Genomic DNA, 23,524 nt, shown 5'->3' with positions numbered 1-23,524 from the left:
GCACTACGATTTCGACCATTGTCCACGCGGAGGCGGTTTCCGCCCCCCAAAAATCCTGCCGATCGGCATTTTTTCTGAACCAAAGTTTACGATCTGAGATCACTTCATCATGGGACATATCTCAATACCAAAACTCAGACTAACTGAGCAAGGCCCCGGAAGAGACTTGGGTACGAGGTCGATTTTCTTTCTACCAAGAATGGTACGGTGAATTAATGTTCAACACTTACCCTTCAACGTGGTATGCAAGACCTCACATACAACGTCGGCACCAATTACGGTCAATGAAATCGTAGGTTATTCATCTTGTGGGGATAGGGTAAGTATACCACTCTTGTTAGAAAGAAAATTGACTCCCTACCCAAGTCTCTTCCGCGGCCGTGCCCAGCGTGGTCATCAAGAACATAGCCTGAGAGGAGAACTTGGAAATGCTAGAAATGGTAGAAAACGCTGGTTTTTTCGCGTAATGCGCAGCGAGTTTTACAAAAACCAATTAAGTTCTGCATGCAATGCTTGGGCAGTCTGTTTGATTTTATAATTATATCGTGCGTTTAATCGTTAAATTTACAGAGCGAGGACATTACTGGATAGCCTCAGCTTGGGGACTAGTAGGTTTTCAAACAATGAGAATGTGTAGATTCATTAAGTTAAAGTGAAAAAACTAATTATCTAGATCAATTTAAAGAAAGTTCAATTTAGGAAAAAGGGAAGGATAAAGTTAGCATTGGTTACAATTTACATAAAAGGGTATTAAAGAAAACAATCAAAATTAATTTGGTTTATGATCAGCAATGACTAAACGCTGCAATGAAAGGCCATGAAGGGCCTTAACTGACCTTGGCGCCAGGGGGGATGTGGAAGGGAGGCGGGGGGTGGCGGTGAAGAGCTTCAGTTGCCCTGTTCAGGTCATTGTGCTCTGATTTTTCATGGGAGACACGTTTCTCTCATGAAGTATTGTTTATCCAGGAGTATGAATGATTAACCGCGGATAGAAGGGAAATCTGAAGAAATGGAATAGGAAAAATGTACAACTACATCTTTCACTTTCTTCCAGCGAACTAAGATCTAATAATTTTTTTCATTCAATCACTTGGTGAGCTAAAACACACACGATTTTATTTTGGCTTTACATTAGCATACATAAAGGTCATGCAGAAGATAAGATATGCTGCAACAGTAGTTACACTCAAAACTAATTCATGCACAACCGATGATAGAATGTATTTCAGTGTGCATTTCTATCTAGAACAAATCATTATTTCTTCATTAGTGCACTTCACTCTCAAAATTTCTTTCGCTACCCAAGGGTATAACTGGGTAACTGCAATCTGAAGGGTTAATCTGATGTTCAACTGAATGTACATGTGTTACTAACTACGAAATCATTCTTATTAGTCAAGAAAATATGAAAACTGAATACCAATACAGAGATGTTACATGTGCAAGGAAACCTTGTCACTTCATTCGTGCTCCGCGCTTCAAGAAAGTTCGTCGATGCTGAATAAGAAGGAAACACTTAATGCTTACGACTAGATTTCAAACCAATCTTGCATGTTAATTATTTGAATTCTTTAACGGAAGATCCCAACCCTTCCCTGCACCGTAAAATCCTTGCTACAATGTTGTAATAATATTCCGATATAATGAAAATTTTTTGTTCTTGTTCCGTTAATTGTTTGCACGAAACACTTAGAAGGAAAGAAGTTAATTAACACCAAAACCATAGCCATGTAGACATAAAAGTACTGCAAAACTGTATTATTTCAGCATGTCCTCACCATGTTAAATTTTGTTGCTCGCTAGAAATGACAAATTAGATTTACTGGTGCGTTTAAAAATTTCATTTAACTGGCTAGAAAACGAGGAAAATACAATTTTTTGAAACTGGATTAGAGGCCATGACTCCAATGTGTGGAAGACTATCTCATGCTATTTACCAGGCCCTAACCAACGCTACCGCTGTTAGTGGAAATAAATCAACCCGGCTTAGTCCTTCGCCGTAGTTCTTCCGTTTCAAATACAATTAATAATTGCTCTAAATCAAACCATACTGGCTTCATGTTTATAAAAGTATACCGCACACTTTCTTTCTCGATTAAAAGTTCAGGAAATACATTATTCCTTGTATGTTTTGCTAATAAGTCGTCGGTGACCACCTTGCTTTTCGCTTCTCCTTCTTGCTGTGTCGTTTACCTTCGTCCGCTGCTCATATTATAATTAAATTACATTAGATCTGCGATAGCTGGTAGCTCGCAGTCGACTAATGTGTCATAGATTTCTCCAACACTCAGGTGGCGATGCTTTGCCACAGCGCTGAGGACAACTTCCGAGGGATTCATAACTCTGTTTTCTAAAAAGCGAATCTCCATTTGGGAGAAACAAAGCCTTTCTGCCAACAGTTTCCACTCGTCTCCACCTGCATATAAAATCATATTATCACATAAACTGCGGTGTTATACAGGGATATCCGGCCCTGAGAAAAGCCATAACAACACACGTGAAAAATATCGTATTTTTTCACGTGTTTTGATAAAGCCAATCACTTGCTGACACTTCACACGCCTTTAGCGCCACTCGATCAGGTTGATGAATGAGCGGCAAACCCTCCACCATTCTCAGTACAAGTAAGTATGTCGGAGCTTTCTCGAATTATGGCGGCCAAAACACTAAAAAATCCGTATCGCCGACAAACAGTGAGTTTCAAACTTTGCTAGAATGGGAAGAAAACCAATATACAAAAGGAAAAACCGAAAGTTACGTATTGAGTGGCTTTGGTGTTGACATTTCTCTCGACTGAGAATGAAAATCTACAACTGGAAGATTTGCCACTGGCCGATTTTGGCCGTTTATCTGAAAGACTTCTTCTGTCGGTAAGGACAAAGTCAGTAAATGAGACTTTTGTAAATTGAAAATTACGACCATTGTTGCTTCTGTAATCATGATTTAACGCATTTTTCCATCTCAAGAGTTAGCGCCAACGCACCATACGATTGTTATCCTGGGATTGTATATTCATTTATTTTCATTCATTAATGAAGTCGGCTTTTATCTCAGTAAAGGGCTATTGTGTTTATATGATAAACAAAATAATACATGGTTGCTTGTAGATATGGAATTTCTCTTCTCGTGTTCAAGAGATATTCCATATCTACGCGCGCCCATGTATTATTCTCTATTTATGCTCTTTTATAAATTGTTACAATTGAAAAACAGATTTTGACCTTAACCCAAACTCTACCGCATATCATATGGTTAAATGGTATTAATTACTAACATTTTCTTGGCGCCCGATATTCTTCAAATTTCGTCTAATTTATCGTCATCTCATCCTTCTGGAAAGCTTATGACGAAAGCTGACGAAATTTAGCTTGCTATGAACTCGTCTAGTCGGAATATGATCTGAAAACGCATCTACAAAATTGAATTTTGTTAAGGCCCGAGTTTATTCGAGAGTCCTTTTCAAAGTCGAGAGACGACAATCTGTTGGTTCAACCAAGGGTTACAACTAGTTTATTAATAAATGGGTGTGCGGTCGCCAACCTAATTCCTTACCCGAGAGGCTGAACGTCAAATCCCTGAATTGTTTATGTGGCATGCAATCAACTGACATATCCTCATTCAACAACGGTCCTGTAAAGACAAACAAACAGAAAAGAAGATAAATATAGCTGAATTTATTTTAGAATACTTAAAACAAAAACAAAAAATATATATATTTAAGCAGATCAAGAGGGCATTAACAGCAAATACAACTTCACAATAAAATCAAGCTCATGTTGACATAATTTTTTTTAGAGGACGCTTGTGTGAGTACTTCTTTATATCTTAGAAACCTATTCCCCCTCCCCCGTGCGAAAAAAAAAAACTCATCTTCTTAAACTCACCAGTAGTACCAGCAGGTGTAATCTCTCGTAAGTGTCTCACCAAATCATCCCGTTTCTCAGATTTAGCTATCAATGCTAGGTAACGAATCATACTTTTCGTCTCAGGCTCTGGACTGGTCAAAGATGCTGGTACCAACTTCAGAGCTTCTTGAAACTGAATCACAATATCCTTAACATCACTTTCTGAGTTGAGTGGAATGGACTGGATGGAAGTTTTGATATTCTCGGGCAGCGCAAGACCTTTCTCTGTCTTTCCTTGAAAATGATTTAGAACGAATTGAAACAACGAAATTAAATGCAATAAGAGAGAGTTAAGTAGACGAAATGTATTTTACTGACGCCCAAATATTTTGAGTTGGTTAAAAGTCTGTTCCAGGAGAAACAATAGTACGCAAATTGCTCCTAAAATTATACGAGAAGGGATCTTGTTAGCTGTTTCTTTAAGTACGACATTGTTATTATGATATAATGACATGAAAAATAGAGACCTTTACCTTCTATGGAAAATATTCCTTTCGCACCGAGGGAGCCTCCATGACTTGTTGTATGAATGGCTTGCAGCGGCTAAAAAACAAATTAAATCCACTTTTAAAAAAGTGTCATTGAACTTAAATAGTATTAGCGTCTTATCAACCCAAGGAAGAGGATAGGACTGGCAACGTACCTGATTCGTTGACATTCCAGCACCCTCCTCTCCTTCTCCGATTAAGAACCAACATTCAAACTGCTTGACCCAAATCCTGCGATCCCCAAGAGGGCTGCGTCCTAGTCTGTTACAATGTTGACGCTGTCTTAAATCAGATTCTGACAAGAAGTGTAGACACTCACATCCACGCACGTCATGATCGCGGCATTTTCCCGAGCCTGGTCGAGAACAGACTGGGCAGCAGACACACATATCATACTTCATGTTGTTGAGCCAGTGAAACTCTTTCCGCATGCATTCGAGTGAAAACCTCAATTTCCAGTGAACAGCACGGAATATATCGGTTCTTTTCTCGTCATTGTCTCCACTGTAAACGGCGACTTCAATAGCTATGGAATGGCAACAAAAAATAAGGGAGATACCTTGGTCTGGAAGAATGTGAAACATGGCAAAATTATGAAACAGCTGTGGGCTCACTTTGCTCTTCCATTCTCCACCACACCACGGGAGGAAATGTAGGATAAGTCGGGAGAATAGACTAGGTGGCACTCGACCTGATGCAAATGTTACAAAAAGAGATGGAACGTGTACAGAGTCGAGAAGCTGTACGACGTCATCTGTTGGGGGTAACATCAACATGGACGGTACAAGATACTGCTTGCTATCTTTAGATGACGGCCAAGGGGAAATCAAGCTTAATCTCTCCATGATGGCAATGAGGCTCTTGTGACTTTCTTGGTTGTCGAGCAAGTCTCTCCAAGCATGGTCAATGACCTTTTCATCCAAGATTCCGGTTTCTTCAAATTGTATCCACAGGTCTTTGACAGGATGCTCCATGTGTTTAAAACGCCTTGCAGTGATTACGTTTTTGAGGACATCAACAAGCCTCTGAGGATCTAGTATCACTATCTTTTCCAACTCTGGAGAGCCACTAAAGTGAATCACAATTCCCTGATCATGCAAAAAGTTCAACAAAGTGGAAAACTCATCATCTTCTTGAATTTCACAAGCTTGAAATGCAACCCACTTGGCTTCTTCAAGTGTTATCCACTTATCACGTTTTTTGCGAAGCTCGTTTTCATACCTTAACCACTTCAACGGAATTTCTTCTTTCGTCAGTTGCAGTTCCTTTGCAACAGCAAGTACCTCTTCTCTCAGTCGCCTAACTTCAACACATTCTTCTTCACCCCCAAACTTTGTATTATCCACGACGAAAACATCTTTGTACAGATGTTCCCTGTACCTTTTGCACAACAGAGTGCCATACATCTCTAGAGCAAGGTCTCTGGCGTTAGATCCATCAGACGGCTTGTCAGCATGGGTGCATACCAGGAATACTGGGGGAAGCCTCCGTGGCAAAACATGACTAGCATTCGGAGTGGTCTCTTGAGAGCTTAGTACATCTGGACTTACCAAGGAATAAATTGCTGACATCCAAAAGTCCAGATAATCAAGGTTCGTTTTATTGCAGTCGATGTCCACTTTGCCCTCGAAAAGTCCTGTTTTGACAGGCAGGATGGCTCTCTCCCCTGGATCACGACTCAAGTCAGATACCAAAATATAGATGGCTTTCTCTTTTAGGAAAATTGAATGGGTTTCGTAGTACACTGACTGTCCACCAAAATCCCACAGTACTGAATAGATGTTGTCTTCGTGGTTTGCATTTTCCTCCTCTTGAAGCATTTTTTCAACCAGCCTGGCTACTTCCTCCGGAAATCTTCCCTGTAAAGATTCGGTATTTCTCAAGGGCTTAGTTGAGCCATGACGAGAACTTTTTGCGCTTGATTTACCCGGAGGCACTAACACTGACTCTGACTTTGTGTCTGAGACAGAATCCAACTCTGGCGAAAGCCACGCTACATTTTCCATGTCTTCCCTTAAAATTTTACGGAGCAGTTCCGCTGTTGCAAGGTGTCCAAATTGATCTTCTGGATCAAATTGTACCTCTTCCTTCACTTTTCCACTTTTCCAAATCTCTGTTGATGCTTTAAGGTACAAAGAGTCAGTCTCTATTCCGACTGTGCTTTCTTCTTTTTCGTTGAAATTTTCTCCTTTTAAGGACTTTTTCAGACTAGTTTTTCCTGCCTGATCCTGTCCGATCAAAATTAATGATATTCTCTTGTGGCAGGCCTTTCCCTTGGTTAAGGCTTTGCCAAATGCCTTAACAGCTTCAGGACCTAAATAGGTCAGGGCATAAATATCCAAAGGGACTGAAGAAGCAATTTTAAAATAATGCATTAGCGAGTATAATAACCTGTGGGTGTCTTATGCAAGGTGAAGAGGCATGGGTTGTCTTTAAAATATATTGCTACTCTCTCTTCTAGTGTTCTTTGTTCTCTGTCTCCAGAGAGTCATGTAATGAGATACTTTTCATACACATGTAGATTTGATCATCACACTAGTGAATTAATTAGCTACTTATCTAATTTGTATATAAGGAGGTATGTTCTTCATTGAATAAAGTTCTGTCTGACGAGCGCTTAGGCGCGAAACTCAGGGTCACAGAGAATCGATGCGTCCTCTTTAATTCTTTAACTTATGTATATATATATATATACATACATACATACATACATGCATGCATACACACATACATCCATACATACATACACACACACACACACACACACACACACACACACACACACACACACACACATACATACATACATACATACATACATACATACATACATATATATACATTCATATATAAAATTAACAGAAACAAATGCAACAGCTATTTATCGCAGAAATGTCTGATAAAACTGTAGCTTATCTTCCCTGCCACAACAAAACTACACACACACACACACACACACACACACACATACATACATACATACATATATAAAATTAACAGAAACAAATGCAACAGCTATTTATCGCAGAAATGTCTGATAAAACTGTAGCTTATCTTCCCTGCCACAACAAAACTAAAACATTTTACAGTAAATGAAAATCTGGGACCAATTATAGCTCACATAGACACACAACGAGACAGTTTACATTAACACGCCTTAGAGACCAGGCAAATGGACGATTCAATTGAGGCCTTGAGCAACTTCATTTCTTTTTTCATTCCAGGCTTTCGCTAATCTACGATATACTGAGTCAGGAAATGTAAAGAAAATAGAAAATTCTTTACATTTCTGAAAGATGCCGTACATCCGCGAAAGCTTGGAATAAAAAAGAAATATAACAGCTCAAGGCCTGCTAAACATTTATACAAGAATACTCAAATCAGTTGAACACAATCGAATGTACTCTGAGAAAATGAAGTAAACAAATACTTAGTTCAAAACTAAGTATTTAAATAAAATTCCAAGTGTGTATTCTATACATACATAAAAGTTTACTGAAACTATAAGAATACAGCATACAGCAAGTTTAAGCTCTTACATTTATGCATATCCCAGCACAAAACACACTTTCCCCACATGCACTGCAAGCATAATATCGTTTAACTCCCCTAAAACGATACAAAAAATGAAGTATACTCACCCCTAAACGTAAAACAATCAGACCAGAAACTCGTCTTTTCCTCGTCCTCTGCTTGGTCAAATTGAGTTGTTTCCTCAGAAGATGGTTCAACTGTGGGATTTAAGGACGGCAATTCATTTTCTGTTGGCAATATATATTTGATAACCCTTCCAGCAACGAGAAAATTATCGTATCCTTTATGTAGTACACAACAATGCCTGAGATCTTCTGATTTTAGCAGGAAATGAGCAATAGAAAAATGATAATTCTGGGACAGCTGGTAAGACAGCTCGAGACAATTTTTGGGTTCTACCAGCTTTGACCTGTTTTGACCGGTGCTGACCAGTTCTAAGACAGAGCTAAAGCAAACTGCAATCTAGGTGTGTCAAGCTGTCTGGTATTCTGGTATTCTCTTGATGTAGGCCTTTCCCCCCATTAAGGCTTTGTCATATGCCTTAACAGCTTCAAGACCTCGAGCATAAATTTCCAAAGGGACTGAAGATGCAATTTTAAAATCATGCGTTAGCGGGTAAAATAACCTAGATAGAAATAGAAAATTCTTTACATTCCTGAACGATGCCGTGCATCTGCAAAGTCTCGGAATAAAAGAGAAATACTACAGCTCAAGGCCTGTTAAACATTTATACAAGAATACTCAAATCAGTTGAACACAATCGAATGTACTCTGAGAAAATGAAGTAAATAAATACTTAGTTCAAAACTAAGTATTTAAATAAAATTCCAAGTGTGTATTCTATACATACATAAAAGTTTACTGAAACTATAAGCATACAGCATACAGCAAGTTTAAGCTCTTACATTTATGCATATCCCAGCACAATACACTTTCCCCACATGCACTGCAAGCATAATATCGTTTAACTCCCCTAAAACGATACAAAAAATGAAGTATACTCACCCCTAAACGTAAAACAATCAGACCAGAAACTCGTCTTTTCCTCGTCCTCTGCTTGGTCAAATTGAGTTGTTTCCTCAGAAGATGGTTCAACTGTGGGATTTAAGGACGGCAATTCATTTTCTGTTGGCAATATATATTTGATAACCCTTCCAGCAACGAGAAAATTATCGTATCCTTTATGTAGCACACAACAATGCCTGAGATCTTCTGATTTTAGCAGGAAATGAGCAATAGAAAAATGATAATTCTGGGACAGCTGGTAAGACAGCTCGAGACAATTTTTGGGTTCTACCAGCTTTGACCTGTTTTGACCGGTGCTGACCAGTTCTAAGACAGAGCTAAAGCAAACTGCAATCTAGGTGTGTCAAGCTGTCTGGTATTCTGGTATTCTCTTGATGTAGGCCTTTCCCCCCATTAAGGCTTTGTCATATGCCTTAACAGCTTCAAGACCTCGAGCATAAATTTCCAAAGGGACTGAAGATGCAATTTTAAAATCATGCGTTAGCGGGTAAAATAACCTAGATAGAAATAGAAAATTCTTTACATTCCTGAACGATGCCGTGCATCTGCAAAGTCTCGGAATAAAAGAGAAATACTACAGCTCAAGGCCTGTTAAACATTTATACTAGAATCCTCAAATCAGTTGAACACAATCAAATGTGCTCTAAGAAAATGAAGTAAATAAATACGTAGTTCAAAACTAAGTATATTTGCATATATCAAACATCAATACATATCCAAGTAAAGTGCAAAGAGTAAATATTGAAACACTGTCAAAATAAAAGTTACTAAGGTTCGTTGTCATAAGTAACTAATTACCTTTTCGCTTCAAGGCCTCCACTGAAATGAAAACAAAATGATTAATTACAATAGAGTTTGCAAAGTGATCTCAATCACTAAGTGAAATGACATAGCTGGTGGCTGAAGGATGCATAATTTTTTCGGAGCATTGATCCCCGCTTGGTGTTGTTATAATGAAAGACTAATTTACCTAAAGACAAACGTATTCTCCTAACTCCAAGTGTGTATTCTATACATACATAAAAGTTTACTAAAACTATAATTGAGGCCTTCAGCAACTGTATTCTATACATACATAAAATTCCATACATAAAATTCATATATATAGGTTCGTTTTCATAACTAACTAATTACCAATTTGCTTCCACGACTCCTCTGAAATGAAAACAAAAAGATTAATTACAATAAGATTTGCAAAATTATCTCAATCACTAAGTGAAATGACATAGCTGGTGGCTGAAGGATGCATAATTTTTTCGGAGCATTGATCCCCGCTTGGTATTGTTATAATGAAAGACTAATTTACCTAAAGACAAACGTATTCTCCTAACTCCAAGTGTGTATTCTATACATACATAAAAGTTTACTGAAACTATAATTGAGGCCTTCAGCAACTGTATTCTATACATACATAAAATTCCATACATAAAATTCATATATATAGGTTCGTTTTCATAACTAACTAATTACCAGTTTGCTTCAACCACTCCTCTGAAATGAAAACAAAAAGATTAATTACAATAAGATTTGCAAAATAATCTCAATCACTTAATGAAATGACATAGATGGTGGCTGAGGGATGCATATTTTTTCCGAGCATTGATCCCCGCTTGGTGTTGTTATAATGAAAGACTAATTTACCTAAAGACAAACGTATTCTCCTAACTCCAAGTGTGTATTCTATACATACATAAAAGTTTACTGAAACTATAATTGAGGCCTTCAGCAACTGTATTTCTCTTTTATTTCAAGCTTTCGTAAATTTACGGTATCATCAGGCAATGTTAAGAAAATTCTTTGCATTCCTGAATGATGCCTTACATCTGCGAAAGCTTGGAATAAAAAAAGAAATACAATAACTCAAGGCCTGTTATACATTTATATTGAGATGCTTAAAACATTCTAACACAGTAGCATGTAAGAAAATTAATTAAAACTATGCTGAGCGTATAACCGAGCGTATTTGCTTTGATGGTTGTGAACAGGTAACAGTAAAAGTTCCGCCATCTTCCGTCTTATGTTTGTATGGCGGGCACATGAGGTTTATGCTTGAATATCTTGAATTTTTCCATGAACTCAGTGCTACATTTCCTGCAGGTTCTTCACCTTTTTCTCAAACCTCAGCTTGAAAAAGAGATTTGTTTTTTGAAGCATACAGCAAGTTTAAGCTCTTACATTTATGCATATCCCAGCACAAAACACACTTTCCCCACATGCACCGCAAGCATAATATCGTTTAACTCCCCTAAAACGATACAAAAAATGAAGTATACTCACCCCTACACTTATAAAAATCAGACAAGAGACTCGTCTTTTCCTCGTCCTCTGCTTGGTCAAACTGAGTTGTTTCCTCAGAAGATGGTTCAACTGTGGGATTTAAGGACGGCAATTCATTTTCTGTTGGCAATATATATTTGATAACCCTTCCTGCAACGAGAAAATTATCGTATCCTTTATGTAGCACACAACAATGCCTGAGATCTTCTGATTTTAGCAGGAAATGAGCAATAGAAAAATGATAATTCTGGGACAGCTGGTAAGACAGCTCGAGTTCTACCAGCTTTGACCTGTTTTGACCGGTGCTGACCAGTTCTAAGACAGAGCTAAAGCAAACTGCAATCTAGGTGTGTCAAGCTGTCTGTCATGCAGTCCCAGGCGGACTCAAAAATTGTATCAAGTGTTTCTCTGAATTGCCATTGACTACACTTAGGAACAATGCCAGAAAACTTGATACAAAGAGTACTAATCAGCTGAGGCAGCTGCACACTACCTCAGCACAGCAATGAACAGCCTGACAACCAACTTGAGCCACCTTGATTGCGTTTGACAGCAGCAGTTGTCTGTCACTCTCAAGGCATCTCATTTGACCCTGAACCTGATGTCTGAATTATCAATCTATTAGAGTGAAACTTCTCTATCAGTAAACCTCTTCTGGAGTTAGCTCAGCTCCAGGAGGAATTAACTTAAGCTCTTCTCGGACGCTTAGTCTTGGCTCTCATCATAGACAATCCTCTCATACTCTTAAGTGGATCTCCTTGTCTTTCTGAGTCGAGGATTGGTTTGAATCTCTTAATAAAACTTGCAAGCAAAGCTGTTCCTTTTCGTTTGAAGATCTTCACAGGCTCTTCTCTCTGCCCAACATCTTTTGCCATGACCACTCTTTTATCCTCATTGAACGAAAATTGTATACCAGATTCCTTCATGTTCGAGAATTGGTTCCTCAACTCATCCTTGGCATGGGCGATTTTAATGCTATTTCTTAACGTCTTCAGATCAATCCCCTCCATGACGGATGTCTGAACCATCTTCGCCCCATCCTCTCTAAACTCTGTGTACATGGTCCTCATTTCAAGCTGTTCACCTAATGGTCCTGGAGTTGAATTACAATAAGGTTGAAAAGGCCTTGTTGAATCTCCATCGTCTTCATCATTGTTGTCATCACTGTGTCCCAAAAGAGGATCAGTATCTCCAAAGTGAGCCATTTTGGGACTGCAGAAATAAAGTATTCACCAAGGAAAATGGAAACCGGGATCAAATCAGTCTCGATTTCGAGAGGAAGAGGTGAAATCCTCTCAAAGGAGATCGCTGGTCCACAGAGTCATATTCAACTAGAACAGTGCATCTCCAGGTGATGTCTTGATGGTTCAGGTTCTAAAGCTTCACGAAGGAGTAGTCCTTGTGCCGAGGTCTCTTGCACTCATCTTCAACCTCACTGTGAGTGCGCATAAAAACAACTCACTCCTGAACACCATGATGGTAAGAGCTCTGGTCGACACATTGACCATCAAGTTCGCAAGGGAGAGCCTGCAGGAGACAGACGGCTACGATCTATTCAAGCTCTATAAAGACTTTTTCTTGACTGAGAACAAGACAGCAAGCATGATGAGAGAGGGAATCCAGTCTGTTGATCTAACGAGGTAGAGGTGCAATGCAGGAGGTAAGAAGAATACAGTTGTTGACAAGGAGAAGCTCAATAAAGTATACAGAAGCAAGTACAGGATTCCGATCGATCATGGCATTCTGAGCAATCACAGAGCCTTCTACCCAAAGGGACTTTCAAATGAGCTCGTCTTCGAGCTCAGTCTCGCACCAGCTAGCGACGTTGTAAAGGGATCGGATCCAACAAAGATTACCTATGAATTGACTAACATCGAGCTTGAGTAAGAGATGATTAACAACATAGACCTTGCCAAGGCCGTGATATCAAATTACAGTAATGGAAAGAGATTTATGCATGAGCATGTGAACCATCCTAAGACAATCACAGTCAATAGAGCAACTGATTCAATCATCCAAGAAAGCAGAAACCTTGCAAGTAGATCAATCTTACTCCTATGCCCGACCTTCATCACAACAGAACATATAGGCGTTTACAGATGCTGAAAAGGGGTTCTTCGCCATAGTCCCCCAACAAGACCAGCTCAATGATTGACTTTAATTAGTTAGTTACGCTTTCGAGAGCACTGATCATACTCGATGACTGCCCTGCTTCAAGGGATGTGAAGCAGAAGGCAATCTTGTGAACTGCTCATATCGTGCAAGAGCTTTAAACAAAGACTTGGACAGAAATTGGACATAAGGATTAAAAACTAGGGAATATCCGTGGGGCACACGAGATAAACATCGACACTTTGTGCAATTACTTTTACTAGCTATAATATTTTGCAAAACCACAATTTCAATTAATTAAGTTTCATTCATTAAATAAGGTTAATTTATCTTATGAAAATACCGTTTCAAATGACAAGGAACATGAGTGAATCATGTAACAGTTTCAGGAACACTTACCTGAAGTAGTTGACTTGATGGTTAGGGGACTGATCCTATCCCAATCTACATGTTCTTGGCTTTTCTTTGTTTTTCAATTAGTTTAAATTTATATAAAAAGAAATGGGAATCAATTAACAACTACGTAATAATAATAATGACTACAATAACATTGGAGCAAGGACGAGAACCAACAACAAACTCAAGCCACAAGTGACACTGGGTCCTGGAATCGAACCTGGACCACAGTGGTGGAGGGTGAGTGCATCATCCCTACTAACCATAGGGCATGTAGAAAATTAGTAATTCTAGAACCTGGTTACTGGAGATAATCTCCACTCTTTTAACAATACTATCGCACAATGCAAGTTCATTATTCCTAGGGATTAAAGAAGCCCCAGGCCTCCATGCTCAGCCGTGCCTAGCTAGCAGTTGACAAACATTTGGTTTTCAGATGACCACAGACTTTGTTTTGTTTTGTTCATCTGATCATTCCAGTAACTCTTTGCCATCCCCCCCTTCCAAGAGGCTTTCCTCATGCCTGATTAAATTTGCAGATCACCATGACAATTTCTAAAATAATATAACTACCTTCACAGAGCTTGATGAGGGAGAAATATCTTGAACCACTGAAATAGATTAGAAGGAAAATTTGTAAAAGTAAATCAAAGAAATGAACTTTTCATTTTTTCAAAAGAAAAAAACCTTTAAATTAGACCCATTTAAAAATATACCTCCAGGTTGGTCCATGTCATTATCTGAATTAGTAGAGATTTCCTCCCGTGCCAAGTGCAAATCTTTGGTTGAAATGTCAGATATCTGTTGAGGCAAGGATTATTTAATAGAAGTAAACTTTTAAGCCTTTCACTATAAATATAAATACATTCTCAATCAGATGGTGACAAGAAGACATTGCAAATTCATGAAAATAAAGGGTTTCCACTGGCCACCATGTGGAGAAGCTGCCAACTGCACAGACATCCCAAGCTCACGTCTCAAGAAAAGCAAACAACATTAATTCATGAGAGTGTCACACATTTTGTGACCTGGTATCAAGTTTTCCAAGGAATTAATCGTTTGCTTTTCCTGGAGACGCGAGCTGGAGATGTGAGCTTGAGACATCTTTGCCAACTGCAGCCAGTTAATTGTCGTATTTTCTAAAAAAGATATGGAGCTTTTATGTTTTGAACTCAAAGTATACTAAAGCCTACTGGAGTAAACCATACTTCAGAATTGTTTCATTTAGCTTTTATTTCCATCATGATTTATTTTTTCTACCCTTGTTCATTTAATTTTGATTTTCTTTCAAGAATATAATTCTCAAATAGTGTATTTATTCTGCTCCAATTGCTGAAATATTTTCAACAATTGGGGCAGAAGTAAGCATTATCCATAAAGTCTTAGCCTCAAGATTAGCCTCCTAAAGATTTGCCTCAGCAAGCAAACAAATGTAGTGCAGTCTGGATATTGTTTTGTTTTTCAACCACTTATGGATTATCTCTTGGACATCCTTCATGCTATCCAGAGCCTCCTTCAAGTCACTATTGGCCTCCTTAGAGATGTACCAGCTCTGACGAGGCTCAGCCCTGCTAGTAAAAGTGGTGAGGCAGCCCCTGCTATCATTACTGTTACAATTACTGCAAGGAGGCTTGTAACACCTCTCAATATGCTAGTACCTTGTCTTCCATCTTGACATCGTCAAGTTTATCTGCCATAGTAGGGAGACATTGGATGGCTTCCTGCATTTTGGGAAACAAAACTTCCTCCTTTTCTCGAAATTTTTCAGCATCTTCTGTATCCTGAAGTGACTGGACATCATGTACATCAATAGCTTCAAAGTCCATCATTCTTGCTAAATTTTCATCCCCATACACTTAGTTTGAGCAAAGAGAAAAAAAACATTCATGACTTTATCGCATCTCAAATTTTCAGAGTAGCTACAGTTGTAAGTTGCTACCATCTTCTAGAAAAGTAAATAGTACATTTAAAATGTGGAAAATTGTGCAAATATAGCAGATACAACAAATAATTTTATAAAAAAAGACAACATAATTCCCTTTACTAATTGGGCACATGAAATTCTTTAAAGCAAAGGCCAAATTATTGACTTCCCTTACAAAGCAATTGAATAAAAAAAAGTGGAAGGAACTCAAGCTTATGAAAAAAAAATCATTTAATTGATGAAATTATCAGATTGGTATCCCCATAATATTAATCTGTTGTGGCCTAAATCTATAGAATGGGTATGAAAGAACAGCTAAACCTAAAAAAAAATTAACAAAACTATTACCATAGCCCTGTTTGAGAGTAAGTTTCTATTTCTTAAAAAAAAAATCCATACAACATCAACTCAAACCCAAGGTCAAACAGCACAATTATGTGAAGTCAGTGAGCTGTAGCATAATTTGTCAAGAACATTCACCTATTTTTGTAAAAAAATTATCATTACAGCTGTCAAAAGTATTTCAGAGTAGTTGTGTCACAATTTAAAAAGATCAACCGCCAAATATTAATGCATGCAGTAAAGAACTTCAATTATTTTTTAAATGTGAACAGCCTCTTGATGAAAGATGCTAAGGAATGTGTTGGTTAGGGAGTAAAATGGTCTAAAATGAAAAGGGAAATACCATTATTTGACGTAATGTAAATGTCATCCTCAGAATCTGAACTTTGGGGCTCATTAGATGATGTCTCTAAATCTCCTAAGTACCCTGCATCCTTTGACAGATCACTTGTGAGGTCACTGCTTTCATTCTCAGTGTTACATTCTGCTTAGTCAAAGGGAGCCAAAAACCATTATCAGAGAATTGTCATGTAAAATAAGAAAATGATAAGGTTCTATTAGGCCTGTGTTGAGATAAAAAGACGCTTCTCACTTCTTCATTCTTCATAGCTCTGCTTGAAAGTAAGTTTCTATTTCATTATTATAACCATTATTGCTTTTGTTGTCACACAATGCTAGGAGAAGATTAAAGTTGTGATATTCTTAAAAATCCATAAAAAAAATCTGAAATCCTTGTGAGGATAATAACGCATGCCTTTCGGTGGACAGACTTCATCATTATGCCACACTTGTAACAAATCGATATTTTCATCTATCTTAATATCTATCTTTGTGATGGTTACACTTTAACACATTTTGTTTATTTTAACTCAAGGCAGTGTATGTCGTTTCTGTGGTGTAGAAGCAGCAAGAATTGCATGTGAACCCAGAAATGAAATTTGAGCATAAAGATCAACATTTAAAAAGTGATTGAGTGTTGTTTAGTTACCATGCTTCCTTTGTGCCTCCTCAGCAGCTTTTGCAAGTTCTGACCAATCAATTGCCTTGGGATATTCTTCTGCAGCAAAACTCTCCTCTGAAAATCTGCCCATTTAAAAATAGATTAAATTGAACAAACACAATATGCATTTGTTCATTACAACAATTAAAAAATGTATCTATGATCTCTGGAGACAGTCAATATGAAAGAGGTTCCTTTGCTTCCTGGCCATATCCCCAGCTCCCTCTCTTACCTCAATGTCTAAAATGAATACCACTGCCACTGAAGGTTGTTTTAATGCATACAGTTAGAATTAGTACACTCCTTGTTAATATAATATCAAAATAAAATTTTAAACTCTAAATTGTCCAGAACATGTACCTCTTGGTCACACCTTCCAGGTAACAAGCAGTCTTGTTATGACCATGATCCTTTGCAACCACTTCAGGCAATGGTTGACTGTTTTTGTAAGCATCAAAGACCAGCCTTCCTGCTGAGGAGGAGAAGATAATCTCAATAAACTGCTGAGCACCCTCTCTTGCAGCAGTAAAAACCAGGAGGCATAACAACTGGACTTGTTGTGCATTTCCTAGAAAAAAAAAATTAAAATAATTGTTACATTCAACAGAGGGAAATATAGACTTTTCAATCCCATACAACATAATAATCACATGCTTGCATATCTCATAATGTGACCAAAGAATGCACTGGACAAGTATATGTCACAACACAGTCAATGTAACATTTACCCCCTTACCCAGCCTAATTGTCAGTGTTAGTGATGGAAACATTGGACTGCCTGATATAAACTTGACATTGAGAAAGGAGTGATCATGATAATTCAGCAGTTTGTCATTTTGATAAAATCTTTGTCTTAGATTTCAAGAGTCACAGAAAGACATACAAGATGAAAATCATCATCAACATCAATATTTATTGGTTTACTGATAGTAGAGTTAAAAATTACACAGTCACACTATTTCCCAATTTTATAGAACATGCAAAACAATTCAACTACCTCTCACATTTATCATATAATTTTCCTCAAGGAAGCCTGAAACTTAATTTGCTTTTCATACCAAATGAATATTAAATAAACTCACCGAAAGATTCCGATCTTTGTGTTCCTTCATCACTGCAGTTATAAGAACTTTTGGCTGTGTGACAGCTCATGTCCTTGCAAAGAGTTTCAAATAGGCTGGGGTTTTTTACCATGATAACAACTTCCCTTTCATCAGGATAGTAAAAAATTTTTGTTGACCCCAGACAGTAACCATGATGAGCTTTAAATATCACATCGCCCCAACCAGACGATGATGCACCTGCAGTAAAAGAATAAAAGTCGACGATATAGAGAGGTTGAAGCTCAAGGAAATTGCTACAGGCTTGTTAACACTTTTTAACCCTTTAAACTCTGAGAGTGACCAGCATCTAATTTCTCCTAACAGTAATATGGCTAAATCATTTGTTGAGATCATAAGAATAAAGGAAATGATCGCCACCCAAGGAAGCTATGATTGTAAAACCAATTCTCCATGTCATTACTAAACGAAACGTATAACAAAGAGAATGGAGAATATGGATACTGATGTTGGGGTGTAAAGGGTTAATCCCTGAAAACCTTTTTACATCCACTGTTTAACATCATGCGGTACAACCTTAATTTATAAGTAAAAAAAAAAAGGATGATCAATGCAATTAATGGATAGTTAAAGAAATGCACATCTTATAAATGTGTTGATTCTAACATGGCTATATCTAGTTGAATGTTAACAAACCAGGAATTTTGCGTCCAAGTAGACAATCAGGTAAAATGACCATTTCCACATTGCCTAAAACAATGCCTGACTTAACAAAGACTGCATGGACAGAGGTAACATGTGCATCTAGACTTGGACTAAATGTGACAGAGAAGGGATCTCCACCCTACAGAGAAGAAGGAAGTGTCAGTCATCATAAAAAAACTCCAAAATTCCTTCCTGTCCACTTTTATACCCTGCAGACCAAGCCAAGTGGGGCTTATGATATGATGTGAAAGAACAGTTTCACAAATTTAACAGTTGACTATAGTCTATTCTAATTAAGAACATAGATGTTGCATTGTTCCTTTACACTTAAATCAGTTTGAAAGGAAAACATTTATTTGTGATTTTCAGCTCCTATGAAATCTGATAATAAAACAAAGCAAAATAATACATTAAAACTTATACATTAATAAAACCTAAAGATTCTGAGAATTTCATTTTTCTAACACATGGTATGAGAGTATATTAGGCCCACATAATTGGGAATATAATTTGTTTGGAGCTACAAGGAGCTGTAAATGGTTCAGTCTCTAAAGAAGACTGCTTATAGGTTTTTTCAAAATTAACTTCCTCATGCTGACAGGTCTTTTGAATTAACATGTGCTGCACTGTATGTCATGTAACAATCAAACTAAAATAAGGAACAAAATTGCTAACTTTTGTAAATACTGTAAAGGCTTGTGTATGAGCTGCACCTTTTTGCTTAAGTTTTGAGCTAAAAATCTTAGGTGCCGCTTATAAACAAGATCATCATTTGTCCTTAGTGTCCAGACCTTCTACATGGTTACCAAGAAAACATTTTGCATCATTCTCCTGCACTTTCTTTTTTCATTCAAATTCCATTGTTTTCATTTGAGGTGCGGGCTTTAACAAGAAAACTGTTGTCAGTCACAGAGAATAGGGAAATTGATTAAAGGAAAGCTTTTAAGGGGTATTTTCAGAGTTGATTAACTTATTAATGTTTTTGCAAATACACAAAATTAGATTTTGTCAAGTTTATTGTGAACATCTGCAAACAAACGACCAACACTTTTTTTTACAAAATCATGCTTGAAAGTTGGGGGTATACAGCTTATACATGAGAGCAGCTTATACAAAAGTTTTTACAATACTAATACATCTGATCTGTGAGCACTTTTATGGAAAACTTTACCTGCAATGGACTCCGTTTTGGTGTCATATCGACATTATATTTGAGGTTTTCATGCAACCACTCCGACAAAGATTGATCCTCTAGAATGTGATTAAAAGACCAACAAAACATCAGTTATTTTTACAATTTGAACACGTAGAGGTTTTTACATGCATTGCAATATGGCCAAGCTACCCAAAGTATGGACCAGTTTTTGGATCATGAATCAAAGTAACTACACTCATAGTAATCAAAAACACCATAACAATATTTTTATGTGATAATTACCTTCCATTAATTCAGTATCACTTCCTGATATCCCACTAGTGTCAGACTGCAAAAGAAATCCATCATTCTGTAAATAACTGGTAATGGCACTTGTATATATAAAAATACTTTTAATTAAGGTTTCATTTATAGAACTCCGATTCAAACTGAAAAAAGAAGCTGTGAATGAGTTGGGTTGGGTCATAACTTTGAGGTCAGCCATGGTACAGTTTTAGCTAAATTTTGTATGTAAGACAGGTTTGTACTAATTTTGCAGACTCTTTCTCATATCTCTAGGAGACTAATATGATCTGGTCCTTTCAATTTGAGTCAGATGGAAAACTAAAACTGTCATTTGACTCCTTTATATAAACAAAATTTAACCCTTTAACTCCTGGTAGTGATGAACATGTAATTTCTCCCTTTAATATCCATACATCCTCTAGTAAAAAGGTAATGAAAATACTAAAACTTGTCAGTTAGAAGTTGTTATCTTGAACTAACACCAAATTCTCATAACTACTTAACCAGGAAATGACTAGCAGCTAGAGGGGAGAATCAACAATCAGATCTTAGGAGTTAAAGGGTTAACCCTTTACTCTTGCATCATAAGACATAATCTCCATATTGTTCTTTGTACATTACCTAGGTTCTAACAAGGAGAATTTGTAAAACCATCAAGAGCTTTGTTAGTTTCTGATCATTTCCTTTATTCTTGTGACTTAAACATTAGATTCAGGGATGATATTGTAAGGAGAAATTAGAACCTTGTCACTCTTAGGAATTAAAGGGTTAAGAGACAGAAAATTCCAGAGAATGTCCAAACCAGAACACAAGTAGCATCTTGGAATATTCTGGAAGGCCTGAGTTGGCAATTTACAGATAATATGGAAGAGAATTAACCCAAAAAACATATGCTTCAAAATACAGGACCTTATCAAGATAATGGCTGAATTAACAGCAAACACTGGCCTGAAAGTGGTGAGCAAGAATTCTTCTGACATGCAAAACAGAGAAAATTAATACTGATTGGAAATGTTTGGCAAACAAACAGAATTCAGAGATCAAAGTTGAAGAAGTTTTTTATGAAAATTTCAAAAGGGAAAGGGGACTAATAATTATCAAATTCTGGGGAAGGTTGGGGTTAAACCCCTCTGGGGTTAGCGTAGTCTCATAAATTGCCTCAAAATATACTTTTCACATGTTAGATTTCACCAACTGGTGTTATCCTTGATTATAATGTATATTAAAATTAGATTAAAGCATAATAATTAAATGGCAGTCCATTTCAAATTACCTGATCACCTGAGGCATGTTGACGGTTATCTGGAAGTTCAACACTTAATCCAAAAAGGGATTGGAACACACTGGAGGGCATTTGGAACTGTCTCTCAATAACTTTGGTCTTTCCACCCAACTTTCTGCTTTCTGCGAACTCTTTCGCTCCATCCTTTTCATAGTGATGAAGGAGAGCTGCTCTCAAGGCATTGCTGGCCTTTCTTCGGTTCGTGTTCTTTTTAAACTTGGGGTTCTTCGTCGCTCTGTACTCCATATAAAGCTCTACGGCTTTGTCCCATTTGATAAGAAACCGACCCTCCTCAGTAACAAACCATGCATACTTTCCCTCTTGAATCAATTCTCGTATGAAAAGGTACACTGAATCCTTTTTTCCTAGATAACAAAAAATATCGAACATTAATCATTCAGTTCAATAAATTTCTATCAGGTGCAGTATTCATGTAACTCCAGTCCGCGCACATGTGTAACCTTCTGTTGAGCTGTGATTCAAAGGTGTCCTTGGAAAATGAGAATACATTTTGTCACTTCGATCCAATCACGGTATAGAGGACCAAGCATTAGAGAGTATTCTTCCTTAGTGACACAGAAAACAAATTGTAGAATGTTCGGAGAATTCGTTGTCAACACGCGAGACTACTTACTTCCTCCTAAATTCGCCGCCGTAGCTGGTCTCGGCATGTCGGACTAACCCAAGAATTTTCAAAGTGCCCAGAATCTTTCTCCTTGATCAAGAAATCAAGAAATTATCAAGAAAAGTAACGAACGAACCGCGTTAACGAACCTAACTCCACAATTTCTGATCCCTATACGATTGTGATACTAACAATTTGTCCAAGCTAGCTTTGCTCTGTCCAAGTAGTGTTCTAGATTATGATTGGTTTGAATTTTTGACACTTTGTTCTGATTGGCTCCAGTGAGGTGGTCTCCACTTGGACACTGCTAACTATTTCGTTTTCACTCAACTTGGACACCGCTAACTATTAAGTATTCATCTTGACTACAGAGCGGAACAGCGAACAACACGCGAGACTACTTACCTCCTCCTAAATTCGCCGCTGGTCTCGGCATGTCGGACAAGCCTTAGAAGTTAAAAAACTTCACGGAATCTTTCTCCCGGATCAAGAGATCTGGAAATTATTAAAGAAAGTAATGGACGAATTGCGTTTGCAGTCAGCTCCCTAATGTCTGCTCCTAATTCGGTTTTGATATTATCTACTTGGGATGTGCAAACTAACCCTGTCCAAGTAGTTTTCTAGATTATGATTGGTTTAAATTTTTGACACTTTTTTCTGATTGGCTCCTGTGAGGTGGTCTTGCCAACCTGCTGCTATTTCGTTTTCACTCAACTTGGACACCGCTAACCAGTACATGTTCATCTTGACTACAGAGCGGAAGAGCGAATAACAGCGAACGTTATGAACAGTATGTGGCAGGACTGACAGCGTTTTCTTTCTTCTTAGAATGCCTACCCAATCACGTGCAATGCTTCAGCAAAAGCGTAGGAAACCCTTTTTTGAAGCTGTCACGCATTGCGTGAGGAGTAAGGAAAAGACTTTTTTGCGTGACTCTTGTTCTCACGCGCGCCGCTTCGATCAAAACACCTGTCTGACTCAAAACACCTGACTCTCAGCGCTTTCCCCTGTGTATTTTTTCTTGACTAAAACTTCTAATTTTATACACTAGTGAAGCTTGAATTGATAATTTTGAAGTTTTTGTAAAGATACACGATGAGACAAAATTTTAGATACAACAAGTTGTCCAAATCTGGAAGCAACGATCGATCTACTTGTTTGAGTCTTCGGGAGGGGTTGGGTTGCGAAGAGAACTGTAAGCACTGGCGGTGACTGACGGCTAAAAAACAAGAACGGACATAATATCTTCATTCTTTGCTTAGAATCATTTTCGTCTCCTTTTTAATTCGTCTGCTATCATTCCACAATTACATATTTTGCGTTATTGTGCAAACTTATTCCATTTAACAAATGAATAAAACTGTTCCTCTTATTTTTTTCTCAGAGGTCACGGTAACGAATCCTGC

The 23,524-nt window shown here is 37.6% G+C and overlaps 1 protein-coding gene across 2 annotated transcripts; it reads right to left on the bottom strand.

Moving 5' to 3' along the window:
• Positions 1-1,094: 1,094 nt before the first annotated feature.
• Positions 1,095-22,656, bottom strand: LOC131788598 (uncharacterized). 2 transcript variants are annotated; one of them, XM_066159306.1, is made up of 24 exons: positions 22,524-22,656; positions 21,485-21,858; positions 20,209-20,254; positions 19,942-20,021; positions 18,762-18,909; positions 18,087-18,305; positions 17,365-17,572; positions 16,993-17,087; positions 16,348-16,491; positions 15,397-15,593; positions 14,455-14,539; positions 14,312-14,349; positions 13,742-13,805; positions 11,231-11,380; positions 10,424-10,444; positions 10,088-10,108; positions 9,752-9,772; positions 8,933-9,022; positions 8,035-8,124; positions 4,549-6,740; positions 4,379-4,448; positions 3,885-4,139; positions 3,553-3,630; positions 1,095-2,416 (listed from the first exon to the last, which is right to left on the bottom strand). In XM_066159306.1, the coding sequence occupies exons 1-24, from the start codon at positions 22,552-22,554 to the stop codon at positions 2,223-2,225; spliced, it is 4,911 nt and encodes a 1,636-aa protein (XP_066015403.1). In that variant the 5' UTR covers positions 22,555-22,656; the 3' UTR covers positions 1,095-2,222. The 2 variants fall into 2 exon arrangements, with proteins under 2 accessions (XP_066015403.1, XP_066015402.1); XM_066159305.1 differs by lacking the exon at positions 22,524-22,656 and adding an exon at positions 22,128-22,304 and having other exon boundaries at positions 16,348-16,488.
• Between the last annotated feature and the right edge of the window lie 868 nt (positions 22,657-23,524).

The sequence above is a fragment of the Pocillopora verrucosa genome, chromosome 12, assembly GCF_036669915.1.
Source record: "Pocillopora verrucosa isolate sample1 chromosome 12, ASM3666991v2, whole genome shotgun sequence".
Lineage (NCBI taxonomy): Eukaryota > Metazoa > Cnidaria > Anthozoa > Scleractinia > Pocilloporidae > Pocillopora > Pocillopora verrucosa.
The sequence above is the reverse complement of the archived record's forward strand: the minus strand, read 5'-3'. Positions and strand labels throughout refer to the sequence as shown.